Source organism: Berghia stephanieae, chromosome 4, assembly GCF_034508935.2.
Source record: "Berghia stephanieae isolate SIO BIC M18660-M18661 chromosome 4, UCSD_Bste_1.3, whole genome shotgun sequence".
In the NCBI taxonomy this organism is placed as follows: Eukaryota; Metazoa; Mollusca; class Gastropoda; order Nudibranchia; family Aeolidiidae; genus Berghia; species Berghia stephanieae.
The window spans coordinates 4,950,778-4,964,430 of record NC_088363.1 but is presented as its reverse complement, the minus strand read 5'-3'; the positions used below and the strand labels follow the sequence as shown (position 1 = coordinate 4,964,430).

Below are 13,653 nucleotides of genomic sequence, written 5' to 3'. Positions count from 1 at the left end.
CTATTCCAAAGGGAAGACTGGAATAACCCAGGCATCAGCCGCAGAGCAGCGCCGCAAAGTGAGCTAGGGCGAGGTGACTTGCTCAAGGCCAAAACAACGCAACGGGGGTGATTGAACTCGGGATCTTTCGGGTACTTACTTACTTACGAACCAGCGACCACCTGAGCTCTAGCCCTTCGGTCTTGTGCCATGACGTAGAGGTTAGACGTCTTTTGTAGTTGTTCCAGGTGACTATAAAGTGTGTTACTGATGCTTGGATTTGGTGGGAGGAAGCAAAGACCGTACCACTGAGCCACGCTGTTTTATTTTTAACACATCATCGTATTTCCTAACAGTAAAAAAATTCCCACCTTTTCTGGAAGTCTGGCATATGGAAGAGCACCTGCATGACAGATTTCATGTAGCCAAGTGGCTCCTATCAGCATTAAACTAGACGGAATAATTCCAACCTTTTCTGGAAGTCTGGCATATGGAAGAGCACCTGCATGACAGAGTTCATGTAGCCAAGTGGCTCCTATCAGCATTAAACTAGACGGAATAATCCCCACCTTTTCTGGAAGTCTGGCATATGGAAGAGCACCTGCATGACAGAGTTCATGTAGCCAAGTGGCTCCTATCAGCATTAAACTAGACGGAATAATCCCCACCTTTTCTGGAAGTCTGGCATATGGAAGAGCACCTGCATGACAGAGTTCATGTAGCAGCTGTTTCCCAGGTTCCGCATTCCCGTGAAGCCTGGTCCATTAACGGGAGTGAGAGCGCTGCCCGCCTCCTGTATGACGTCCCATTCCCCAATCTTCTGGTTAATGTCAATCTCCAACTCTGTCATCGTTTTGTCAGTCTGGAGACCAAATTCATTTTCAAATTAAATAAGTTTAATTCACACATTAACTTGAGCTTTTATATAGCCAGAGACGCCAACTTTAAATTTGGCTCACAGGAGTTTCAGGCACCACTCGTAGGAATTTCAATGCCGAAAGAGGAATTTCCGCACACAAGACAAAGGAATTGGAATGGTATTTGGCATTGTGTTTACATATTGTATAGTTCTAAATAGATAACTGATTAGAATTATATTATGATACATAAACACATTGCCAAATACAATCCCAAAGTTTCCTTATTTCAAATGAAGTAAAGCGCCAAAACCTAGTGGTAGTGATTGTAGTACCGGTGGTAGTGAGGATGATGTGGTGTTTGTTTTTTGTTTTTAAGGGTTTTACGGTGCTTGCAACACTTTAAGGTCATATCAGCGCCAGTAAAAAGGAAGAAAATGGGATAGTAAAAAGTTCTAGAATTACAATTAAAGCACAAAAGAAAAGGTAAGACAAAGGGGAATCGGTTCAAATTGGGAACAGATGTAGATTCCAAGAGTATTTAGTTTGAGATCACCTAAAAGTCTCATCCAGACACAAGCACAGGTCCCAACTAAGAGGAATACACTCAAATGTTTACCAATCATATAATATAATATGCAAACTAAACATAATACAATGCATAACAGAGAGATGATATACAAGGAAAAAAATATCATCTCCCAAAACGATAACTATACATTCGACTGTTTCCCTTCCAGCCAAGGAACTCCGGCAAGGATCAGAACAAAAACCAAGTAATCTCATTCCAAAACCATGACAGGAAACAATTGGAAAACGGGTATGGGGGGATAGAAGACACAGCATGTACCTCCCTGCCTACTTTGGGAGGTCAGGATCCCCACCCAGTTAAACATGCTCAAAACCCTTTACAATAGGTCCCAAGCCAACAGCAACCCTGAACATGAAGGACTAGGCATGCAAGCTGCAAGGCGATATGACAATGTTTTCCAACAAAAACAATGCTGTTAACGGCCAGGTACTCATTTTACACCTGAGTACAGTCAGACAATGTCAGTGAGTACTCTTTTCAAAGGACTAAACTATGCACTACTCAGAATGGGATTTGAACCTAGGACCTTCAGATCCGAAGGCAAGTTCATACCACAATACCACATAGTCCCGCAAGGGTCCTGACAGCTCATTTGGTAGAACATGTAAAGGAACCGAGATCAATCCCAAGTGAAGTCGAGATTTTTTTAATTCACACATTGGATATCAGGATATCTCAGATGGAAGAGCACGCAAAGGGGGAATCGAGATTGTTTGCTTTATAGGGTTTTACGGCACTTAATAATAATAATAATAATAACAACAACAACAACAACAACAACAACAACAACAACAACAACAACAACAACAACAACAACAACAACAACAACAACAACAACAATAATAATAATAATAATAATAATAAAGTGTTCTTTTATAGATAGTTCAAAGTTGACGTCACTGCTGCCTTTGTTATTGTTTTTTTCCATCCGCATTTGTGAGTAATTCTCACTAAACTGTATTAACCTGACTATAAACGTTCAATGTTACACATAGTTTCGTGTGTTGGTCCGTTATACTTCAGGATAGCAATGTTGTGAACTCTTTAGCCAAGCACATACTATCTATAGCGCTAAATGCCGAAGCCTCAAAGGACTACAATATACTTATCAAACGATAAACACACTTGTACCAAGCCAAACAGACACACACAACAGTCGCACACACTAAACTCAAGTTATACAAAATGAGATTGACATTCAACAAAATGGAATCAAAAAATAAAACGTCTAATTTACTCATCAATAAGAAAATGCCTAGGATAAAAATTTCTGGAAAAGATTAGTCTTTAGATTTTTCTTAAAACTTGCGAGACATTTAGGTTATATCAGCAACAGTAAAAACGAAGAAAATGGGAAAATCAGAAAATTCTAGATTTATAATCAAAGCACCCAAGAAAAGTAAGACAAAGGGGAATTGGTTCAAATAGGGAACAGATGTAGATTCCAAGAGTATACCGTCAGTGTACTTAGTTTGAGATCACCTTAAAGTCTCAACCAGACATCAGCACAGAATCCCGCTAAAAGACCAACACACTCAAATGTTTACCGAATACATAACTAACAATACATAACAATACATAACAGAGAGATGATTTACAAGTGAAAAAAATATCATCTCCCAAAACTACAACAAAACATTTGACTGTTTCCCCCCAGTCAAGGACTCCAGCCAGAACTGGGACAAAACAAAGTAATCCCATTCCAAGACAAAGACAGAAAGCAATTCGGAAAACAGATATAAGGGGACAGAAGACACAGCATGACCTCCAGCCCACCATGGGAGGTCAAAGGACCCCATCCAGGGATCGAGATCCGACCTTCTGATTACCAGGGTAATCAGAAGGTCTGAGGTTCGATCCCCAGTCGAGGTCGACTGATTTTTTGGGATGGTTTTTTTTCTTCTATTTTTCTTTCCTGCTTTGTCTGGCACCTTTCATACACACTTGTTCAGATCTTTATCTTATTGATATTGTCTCACTCTGTCCCATTATAGGAACGTGCCTCTGATTTGACGGATCTAACACTTCAATTTACCTTCTCTAGAGCTGCCACGTTGATGCCAAAATGTGCCAGATGCTTGGCTAGATGTGGATCTTCAACCATATCATCCTCGGCATAAGAAAATACATCTGGATGTCAAATGGAAACAGAAAGGGACAAAAATAGACAATGAGAACTACATTTTTAAAAAAATTAACTCTCTCTCTCGGCTTCATAAATAACAATGTGAAATTGAATGTAAGCTTCAAATTAATATACGAAAACATAAAATGGATGTTTCGGATTTCCCCTTTATCAACAAAACAGGATGAATGAAACACTACCGACGAATGAGATAATGTGAGATGATATAGTATCGTGGTATGACACTTGCTTTCGGATCGAAAGGTCCTGGGTTTCGAGCCTCGCTCGGCTCATAGTTGAGTCCTAGGAAAAGGGTCTTTTCTCACATTCTCTCACCATACTCAGGTGTAAAATGAGTAACTGGCTGTTAAAAGAGTTGCCTATGTCCGAAAACAATTATAATATCGCCTATCAGGCGTCATGTCCCGTTCTACATGTTAAGTGTTGCTGTTGGCCAGGGACCCCTTGTAAATCACTTTGAGCACGTTTAGCAACGCTATATAAAAGCTCAATTTTTTTTAACCTCCGCTGGTGGCTGTAATGGTCCCCAATTTGACAGTCAACGGATATCCCACTTCCTGAAAATGTTCCACAGCATGATTGTTGCCTCCTGAACCGTCGAGGCTCGAACCTAGGATCTTCCGATCTGAAAGCGAGTGCTATACCACGTGACCACATTAGCCGCATATGAAAACAAAAATCACAGCTTGAGGGACACTTACCTCCGCTTGTGGCTGTAATGGTCCCCAATTTGACAGCCAATGGATATCCCACTTCCTGGAAGTGTTCCACGGCGTGATTGTTGCCTCCTGAACCGTCGAAGAATCGACGCCCACACAAGATCGATCCATCCGTCAGGTTGAGCCACAGGTTGCTGGTGAGGTCACATTTCTCACACTTCCATCCGCTGGGCGGTATCTTCTTGCTGTTTTCCAGCTGAAGAAGATTCTCAGCATGTCTGTCAGAAACAAAAGAGGTTGTTTTTTGGGGGGTTTTTTAGACAATATACTGAGGGTTTATAACAAACTGAATTCCGTAAATATACGGAAAATTGGCAACCTTGTTATATAAAATTCCCTTTATTCATCCCCAAGGGGAAATTTGTCTTTAGGGTCTAATCCAAGGGAAGACTGGAATAACCCAGGAGTAAGCCGCAGTGCAGCGCTACAAACTGAACTAGGGAGAGGTGATTTGCTCAAGGTCACACAGTGCAGCGGGTATTTGAATTCAGTACCTTTCTGATACAAAGCAAAGAGCGTACCACGGAGTCACATCATAATGTCAAAGGTTATGATTTAAATTGACAAAGATGTTTGTTTGTGTTTTTAAGGGTTTTACGGCGCTTGCATCACATTTAGGTCATATCAGCGCCAGCAAAAAGGACGAAAATGGGATAGTAAAAAGTTCTAGAATTACAATTAAATCACCCAAGTAAAGGTAAGACAAAGGGGAATTGGTTCAAATAGGAAACAGATGTAGATTCCAAGAGTACACTATCAGAGTACTTAGTTTGAGATCACCTATCAGTCTCAACCAGACACAAGCACAGGTCCCTACTAAGAGGAAAACACTCAAACGATTACAAATTATATATAACATGTAAACAAAACATAATACAGTGCATAACAGAGAGATGATTTACAAAGAAAAAAAATATCATCTCCTAAAACTAACTATACATTTGACTGTTTCCCTCTAAGCCAGGGCCAGGACAAAACCAAGTAATCTCATTCCAAGACAAAGACAGAAAGCAATTGAAAAACAGATATAGATGGAAGACACAGCAAGTACCTCCCTGCCCACTACGGGAGGTCAGGAAAAATTGACAAAGACTTGCCCAATGCATTCAATATTTCCTTACTTGGAAATCATGAGTTTTTCTCCTTCCCACGTCCCTGCCATCGCTGCTGCTTCTTCCATTTTAGCTGCATCTTCTGCCGCCAAGATAGCTGTTATCGAGTTTAGGACCTGTGTTGGATTAAAATTGTTCCTTTTTTTATAGAAGCAAAAACATCTATGTAACCAAAAATATTTTTAAAACTTGAGCATTTACAGAGTGTAATATCCACGAAACATGCTCAAAGTACTTTACAAAGGTTCCAAAGCCAACAGCAAGACTTAACATGTAGGACAGACATGACGCCCGTTAGGCATAGACAACGCTGCAAATAGCCAGGTACTCATTTTACAATTGAATACGGTGAGAGCATGTGAGTAAAGAACCTTTTCCAAGGAGTCAACTATGCACTGTTCCAACCGGGACTCGAACCCAGGACCTTCTGATCCGAAGGCGAGTGTCATACCACAAGACCACATAGCCGCCGCACAATAACTATGTCGTTGAATGTCGCGTCTATTTTACTATATGTGTCTGTGTATAATCACCAAAAACAAATAAGAATAATCGATCTTTTAAAAATTACAAAAATCTTTAAAACAAATGAAAGATAAATTCAGTCCCAAATGTCTATTCCTTCAAGAATGATAATTCAAGAACACAATAACAAAAATATTTAAAAAAATAAAACAAATATATAATCATGATAATGAAGGAGGGTGGCATCAGCTCAGCTGGTAAAGCACTCAACTCACACGCGAAGAAACTGAGATCAATACTCTTCAACAGTCGTAACGTCACTTCCTTCCTAATGACGCATGGTAACTTAGTAACACTGGCTCTAAACTATCGGAACAATGACGGACGCCCGTATGAAATATTTCTCCAGCGAGCATAAAGGGTATCCAGAGGAGGAAAAAAAAACACATAAATTTGATCATGTTTTGACTTTTACACATTCTGATCACAAGGCATATGAAAAGTTCTAGCCAGCATGAAAAATAAAAAGTAATGATTTTCTTTGTTTAGAACCAAGATGGCCGCTGTTGCCGGGCGGCGTGACATCAGACTATTGAATCGTATTGCGGGTGAAGGTGTTCGTTTTCTAACCCCCAACGAGTAAAGTAAAAACGAGTAAAATACCTTGGACAGCAAGAAAAACAAACATCGAAGTCCTTGACCTAATGGGCCAAAAACAAAAAGAACTTCTTTTGACTGTGAAGCACAAAAAGCTGTCATATTTTGGACATATGCGAAGACATGATAGTCTCGAAAAAAGGATAATGGAGGGAAGAATTGAAGGAAAGAGAGGCAGAGGAAGACAAAGGAAATCCTGGACAGATGGCATCAAGGAAGCTACAGGACGGCGCATGGCAGACTGTAACGAGGCTGCAATGGACCGTGAAGGATGGAAAGCCATGACATCCGACCTCTGGAAAGAGATGGAACCCGGGTAAGGTAAGGTAAGGTAACGAGTAAAGACAAAACAAAGACTGTACTGCTGAGCCGCACTGCCCCGCCCCCACATCCCCATTTGCTTTCAGCCACATTTTTGTAATTAATTGTTTTAATATGACCGCTACCAATTTCCCAAAGGTATGAATAAAGTTTATTTCTTTATTTATTTACCAAATTCATGTAAAATTTGAGCAGGGAAAAAAACAACTATTCCAATGTTTCAAATACATATTTATGTTTTTCTTGAAATGCATGAAAAAAACCCATGAAATAAAAATAATTTTACCTTTTCAGTTTATTTCTTTATTTATTTATTAAATTCATGTAAAATTTGAGCAGGGAAAAAAAACTATTCCAATGTATCAAATACATATTTGTTTTTCTTGAAATGCATGAAAAAAACCCATGAAATAAAAATAATGTTTACCTTTTCAGGAAGATTCGGATTTGGAAGAGTGATTTCCTCCCCTTTTGGTAAAATCATAATGGACGTTTTCTCCTCAAACTCAAATCTTTTGTCATCAGTCTGAAATCCCCCTTCAACACCTGAAAATTAAAAGAAAGACTTTGTTTGCTTTTTATGTTTTTAAGGGTTTTACGGCACTTGCAACACATTTAGGTTATATCAGCGCCAGTAAAAAGGAAGAAACTGGGATAGTAAAAAGTTCTAGAATTACAATTAAAGCAACCAAGAGAAAGTCAGACAAAGGGGAACTGGGAACAAATAGGGATCAGATGTAGATTCCAAGAGCATACCACCAATGTACTTAGTTTGAGATCACCTATAAGTCTCATCCTCATACAAGCACAAGATCCAACAAAGAGGAATACACTCAAATGCTTGCATTATACATTCAAAATAATACATTTAATAATACATAACAGTAGAGAGATGATTTACAAGGGAAAAAAAATATCATCTCCCAAAACAATAACTATGTATTTGACTGTTTCCCTCCCAGCTAGGACTCTAGCCAGGGCCAGGACAAAACCAAGTAATCTCATTCCAAGACAAAAACAGAAAGCACGTTGGAAAACAGATAGAGGGGAATAGAAGACACAGTAAGTGCCTCCCTGCCCACTATGAGAGGCCAGGAACCCCACCCAGTAAAAGAAAGACTTACATCATCAGTTACAATATCATGAGATTGAGGACGAAAAAATTAAACGGGTAGATTAGAGAGGAACAAACAACAACAATAGAACAACAATAGAAAATCAATTACATTGTATAAGAAAACAAATAAAAAAATATTTTTTTAATTGAGCTTTTATATAGCGCGATATCCACTAAACGTGCTAATAGCGCTTGACAAGGGGTCCCTGACCAACAGGAACATTTAACATGTAGAACGAACCATGACGATTGTTAGGCAATATTACAATGTTTTCGGACAGAGACAATGCTGTTAACGGCCAGGTACTCATTTTACACCTGAGTATGGTGAGAGAATATGAGTAAAGAGCCTTTTCCAAGGCTCGAACCCAGGACCTTCTGATCCAAAAGTGAGTTTCATACCATAAGACCACATAGCCTTTAAACTAGATTGTTTCCAAATAGACAAGAGCTCTGTTGCAAAATTGCATATTTGTAGAGATCAGCGGTTTTGAGCAGCTAACTCATGCTGCCCATAAGAAAAAAAAGAAAATGAATAGGTTTAGTTTAGCGACTAATTTCAAAGCTATCGTTTAGTAATATCGGAGAGCATTCTCTCCAGATTGGACAAAAGGTGTCACACGAATTACTATTAGGTCAGCGGTTTTTGAGCATTATCTTTGTAAAATTTTCTTTCTGTTTTGTTCTTTTTTACAATTGATTTGAATCTATGTAAAAACAAAGCTTACCGATGGCCAATTTCGTTGGCTTCTCTTCTGTCTGTGTTTCTTCCTTTGGTATCTTGATATAAAAAAAACAAAAATTATAAATCTTTCAAGACTTTCTATATTGTGTATTTATCAAAGTGAAAAATTAGGGAGCAGGCACTGGTGTAAGATAAAGATCTGAAAAAGTGTGCATGACACAGTGTCAGACAAAGCAAGAAAGAAAAATTCAAGAAGAGTTTTGAGTTTCTCTTCCACCTCTTTGTCATTGTGTTGTTATAATATTGACAATGGGGAAACCTGAATAATAATAATAATAATAAAAATAATAATAATAATAATAATAATAATAATAATAATAATAATAATAATAATAATAATAATAATAATAATAATAAAAATAATAATAATAATAATAATAATAATAATAATAATAATAATAATAATAATAATAATAATAATAATAATAATGTGTTCTTTTACAGCGCTAAATGCCAAAGCCTCAAAGTGCTTTATACAATATACTTGTCAAACCATAAATACACTCGTACCGAGCCAAACAGACACACACAACAGTCGCATACACTAAACTATTCAAGTTTACAAAATGAAATTGACATTCAACAAAATGGAATCCAAAAAAAAAAAACATATAATTTACTATTTCCAAATCCAATGACAGAAAAGACAATAATTTTTACCTCTTTCCTAGATCGCTGAATGCGCAGGAAAACACCATGGCCAGTCTTCTCGTAATATTGCTGTAGGAATGTCTTACCAAGTCCTATAAAACTGTTCATGCAGATGTACAAACCATCTGGGCTTTCCTGTAAATTGACAATTGAATTATATCATTTTCAATAATTTATTATATTATTATGATAGCCTATCATCAATAAGCTAAAAAGGCTGCCATTTTAAATAAAAAATTTTTTAGTGAACTAAAGTTTTCAAGTATCAAAAAGTTGCAAAGAAAGTTGAAACATCCGTTTTTGAAATAAAGATAGCAAAAGATATTTTTATTTCAAGTGAAGGCATAAAAAAACCCCTCTGCGTGCTGTGAATCTACGGCACGGAAGTCCTTCCCTAGGTTTTATAATTTCTTAGGGTGAGTTAAAGGAATACTTGGGTTGTTTCCCTTAGCTCGATGATTTTATGAAAGGCCTCCCAATTTTAAAATTTAATCAATTGTTTGACCTGATATTGATAACACTGACATGCTGCCTCATCTGAGTCTGGGCCTCTCTGAGCCTGAGGAAAATTCGTGCATACTTTGAAAATAAGAAGATTAATTTCTTGCATGAATCATGGAGCAAGTAAAAAGTACAACCCTCTTTTGAAAAGCAGTTTAGTCTGTCTTTTGTTTACTTCAAACAGTGTCGGCTGTCGGCAGTGCAAAACCACTGTGCGGTAAAAATGTGACATGGCACAGATTCTCTCTAACTCTAATACGAAGAAACTTACTGGGTTATCGAATGAGAAGGTACATTCATCTTTGTAAACTTTTTCTCCACCCAATGGTACATTGATTTGAGGCAATCGTTTGCTAAGCTCGTCCATTTTTGTCAACAATGATTTAGCTAAAAAGCCGGTTGTCACTGCTGACTGCTGACAAAGAGTAAAAACAAAAATTGATAACAAATTTTGCTAGTTATTGCCCTTTGGTGCTAATAAAAAATAAAAAATCTTTTGGAGGTGCAAAAGTGGAACAAAATATTTTTATTTCTTCTGTTCCTTCTTCGAAGTTTTTATTGAAAAACCAAATAGATAAATGAATAAATAAACAATTAAATAAATAAATAAATAAATAAATGTCTGAGTAGATAAATGAATTAATGATAGATTAAAGAGATGAGTTAATTATTACAAATATAATTTAGATTTTTAAAAAAATAAATAAATAAAATAAATAAAGATAAATTAGTCTCCCAAAGGCATAGAACCCCTGGAACAATCGTTTAACACGGTTTCTGCGTTGTTCAACGTATTAAAGATTCTTTTAAAAACCGTGTCCAGTTGATTCTTTTGGTAGGCGTGTATTTATCGTGCTTTCAACACAGGGCCCTTTAAAATGTCGAGCGTCGATGATTGACTGGTACGTAAAACATGATTCAAGCGATGCTGAGCCTGATCAGTAAACGAATCAATGACAATAATTGCAAAATTTCTGACACCGGCGTCCTTTGTTTGGGATTCTACACGTATTGCCCCATTCGACTCAGATGTGAGAGATTACTATTTGACTCCAGCAGAGAAGGTTTCGGACACAAATGTGACCATTCGCCTCAAAACGGTATTAAGTCGGGTTGGTTAAGATGTTCAAAATTGAATTTATATCCATAAATATCACACTTATGTTGAGTTTGTATGTTTTATTGAGGAGAATGGATACCATATTTTAGGGTGCTAATGCCAACAAGTTATATTTTTGACCAGTTTAACAATTAAATTCGGCTTCTAAGCATATGGTTCGTTCCGACATAATACCGTTTTGAGACGATGGGTCACAAATGAAGATACGGCGATGTAGGTCTAATATCTAATATAAATATATATATATATGTATGTATTTCGTGTTTACTTGAGAAAGGCCAAACACCGACACGTCGTCTATTTTGTGCTGTTAATTCATGAGTCAGATTTACTCCCTTTATCTTAATCTCCATTTTATTGACTCATTTAGGCAACTCTATTTATTAGATCTAATAATAACTTTACAGTGGATTCCTGATAAGAACCAACACACGGTGGATCAGAAAGACTGGTTGACTTTAAGCAGGGTTGACTTTATCCATTATCAATGGAAAACACTTAATTAACTCACTCAATCCTAGAGATTTTTGCTACTTTTCAAATTGGAGAAAAAATGTAGTAAAAATGAGCATGTACATAGATTGTTTTATTCAACTACCATTAACATGTAAAAACGAAAAACAGTAGCTTTGATACTATGCCTATAATTTGTCTCAGAAAAATGTAATAAACAGGCATGGGAATACAAGCAACCCGGGTAAACTACGGATATTATAGTCGGTGTTCGGGTTGAGTGAGTTAAATAAAGAACAGAAAATGTAAGACCAATAAGTTGCTTTCACTTTAAGCAGAAGTTGATTTTAAGATAGTTGACATAATGCGGATTCCATTGTGAATTTTATGGTCTCATTTTGAGCTTTTTGTGCGGCTATGTGGTCTTGTGGTATGACACTCGCTTTCGGACCGAAGGTCCTGGGTTCGAGCCTCGCTCGGAGCATAGTTGAGTCCTTGGTAAATACTCTTTACTCACTTTCTCTCAACGCACGCAGGTGTAAAATGCATACCTGGCCGTTAACAGCATTGTCTTTGTCCACGTTTAGTGGATATTGCGCTGTATAAAAGCTCTTTTTTAAAATGGTCTCATTGATACCATAAAAATACAGACACTTAGACCAACGTGCACTTGTTTGCAGGTCTGATAACCCAATTCTTTATGAGTTCATTGTTGTAATGGAAATCTTTTAAAATGACGCAAAATATTGTCCATTACAATAATGTTAAACTAGGCCCATAAGTGGGTTCGGATGTCAGACCTGCATATATGTACACGTCACCTTAGACAATTTTGTGAACAAATGTCTCAAATCGGTGTTATTTCGGGATGATCTCGCTGCTTAAAAATCAATTTTAAGATTCAATTATAGAATTTAATAAAATATAATAAATACCTTCATTGAATAGTGTGAATTTTATTTAAACTTTATTATGATAATAATAATAATAATAATAATAATAATAATAATATAATAATAATAATAATAATAATAATAATAATAATAATAATAATAATAATAATAATAATAATAATAATAATAATAATAATAATAATAATAATAAGAGTGTATGCAGAGGAGAAAAACATTTTTATAAATCTGATCATGTTTTGACTTTTATACATTCTGATCACATATTATATGAATAAGTTCTAACCAGCATGAAGAATAAAAAGTACCGATTTTCTTTATTTAGAACCAAGCTACTGGTTTCTGGGCAGACGTGACATCAGACTATTGAATCCTATTGTATTTATTCCCCAATGTATCGAATTGAAATTAACTCTTCAACTGCAGGTTTTATTTTTAAAATAAATAAATCTAAACAAAAAAAAATCCCTTTATTCGTCCCAAAGGGAAAATTTGTCTCTAGGGTCTATTCCAAGGAAAAACTGGAATAACACAGGGAACAGCCGCAGTGTAGCCCCGCAAATTAAGCTTGGCCGAGATGACTTACTCAAGGCCACACAGTGCAGTGGCGGGTAATGGAACTCGGTACCTTTCGGGTAAGAAGCGAAGACCTTACCACCGTTGAGCCACGCTGCCCCTGAATCTATAAATTCACATTTTCTCCACCAAGTTCATCTCGATGTAATATTAATGATTGAGCTTTATATAGCGCAATATCCACTAAATGTGCTCAAAGCGCTTTACAAGGGGTCCCTGGTCAACAGCAACATTTAACATGTAGGACGGGACATGCCGCCTGTTAGGCGATATTACAATTTTTCGGACAGACGCAAAGCTGTTAATGACCAGTTACTCATTTTACTTCTGATTACGGTGAGAGAATGTGAGTAAACAGCCTTTTCCAAGGACTCAACTATGCGCCGAGCGCGAGGCTCGAACCCAGGACCTTCCGATCCGAAAGCGAGTGCCATACCACCAGACCACATAGCCGTGGAGCACTAATACCGTTTTGACACGATGGGTCCCATATTATCTGATTCCCCCCCCCCCCCCCCCCCCCACACACCCAACCATCCATCCAGCCCCCCCCCCACCTCCGACCAACCGACCACCACTTCCACCTTGCGCCTCAACGCTTGCAATGACAAAACGCCGGTTTCAATTTGATCGGAAAACTTGAATTATACTTATTTATAGCGATCGATTAAAAACGACTCAAAACTTGAGAAACAAAGCAAATACTTCTGGACCCTAAAACCTTGCAATGA

The 13,653-nt window shown here is 37.3% G+C and overlaps 1 protein-coding gene across 1 annotated transcript; it reads right to left on the bottom strand.

The window, feature by feature from the left end:
- Positions 1–622: 622 nt before the first annotated feature.
- Positions 623–10,280, bottom strand: LOC144971673 (ubiquitin carboxyl-terminal hydrolase 5-like). The gene is made up of 8 exons (XM_078912747.1): positions 10,134–10,280; positions 9,371–9,496; positions 8,694–8,745; positions 7,276–7,394; positions 5,415–5,521; positions 4,276–4,511; positions 3,464–3,558; positions 623–841 (listed from the first exon to the last, which is right to left on the bottom strand). The coding sequence occupies exons 1-8, from the start codon at positions 10,227–10,229 to the stop codon at positions 623–625; spliced, it is 1,050 nt and encodes a 349-aa protein (XP_078768873.1). The 5' UTR covers positions 10,230–10,280.
- Between the last annotated feature and the right edge of the window lie 3,373 nt (positions 10,281–13,653).

Excerpts from the sequence above, each read along its gene's own strand:
- LOC144971673 (XM_078912747.1), bottom strand. The coding sequence starts at position 10,229 with ATGGACGAGCTTAGCAAACGATTGCCTCAAATCAATGTACCATTGGGT. Across the intron at positions 8,746-9,370 it reads TTCAGCGATCTAGGAAAGAG|ATACCAAAGGAAGAAACACA; the intron begins GTAAAAATTATT and ends TTTTATATCAAG. Across the intron at positions 842-3,463 it reads ACGTGGCAGCTCTAGAGAAG|ACTGACAAAACGATGACAGA; the intron begins GTAAATTGAAGT and ends TTTGGTCTCCAG.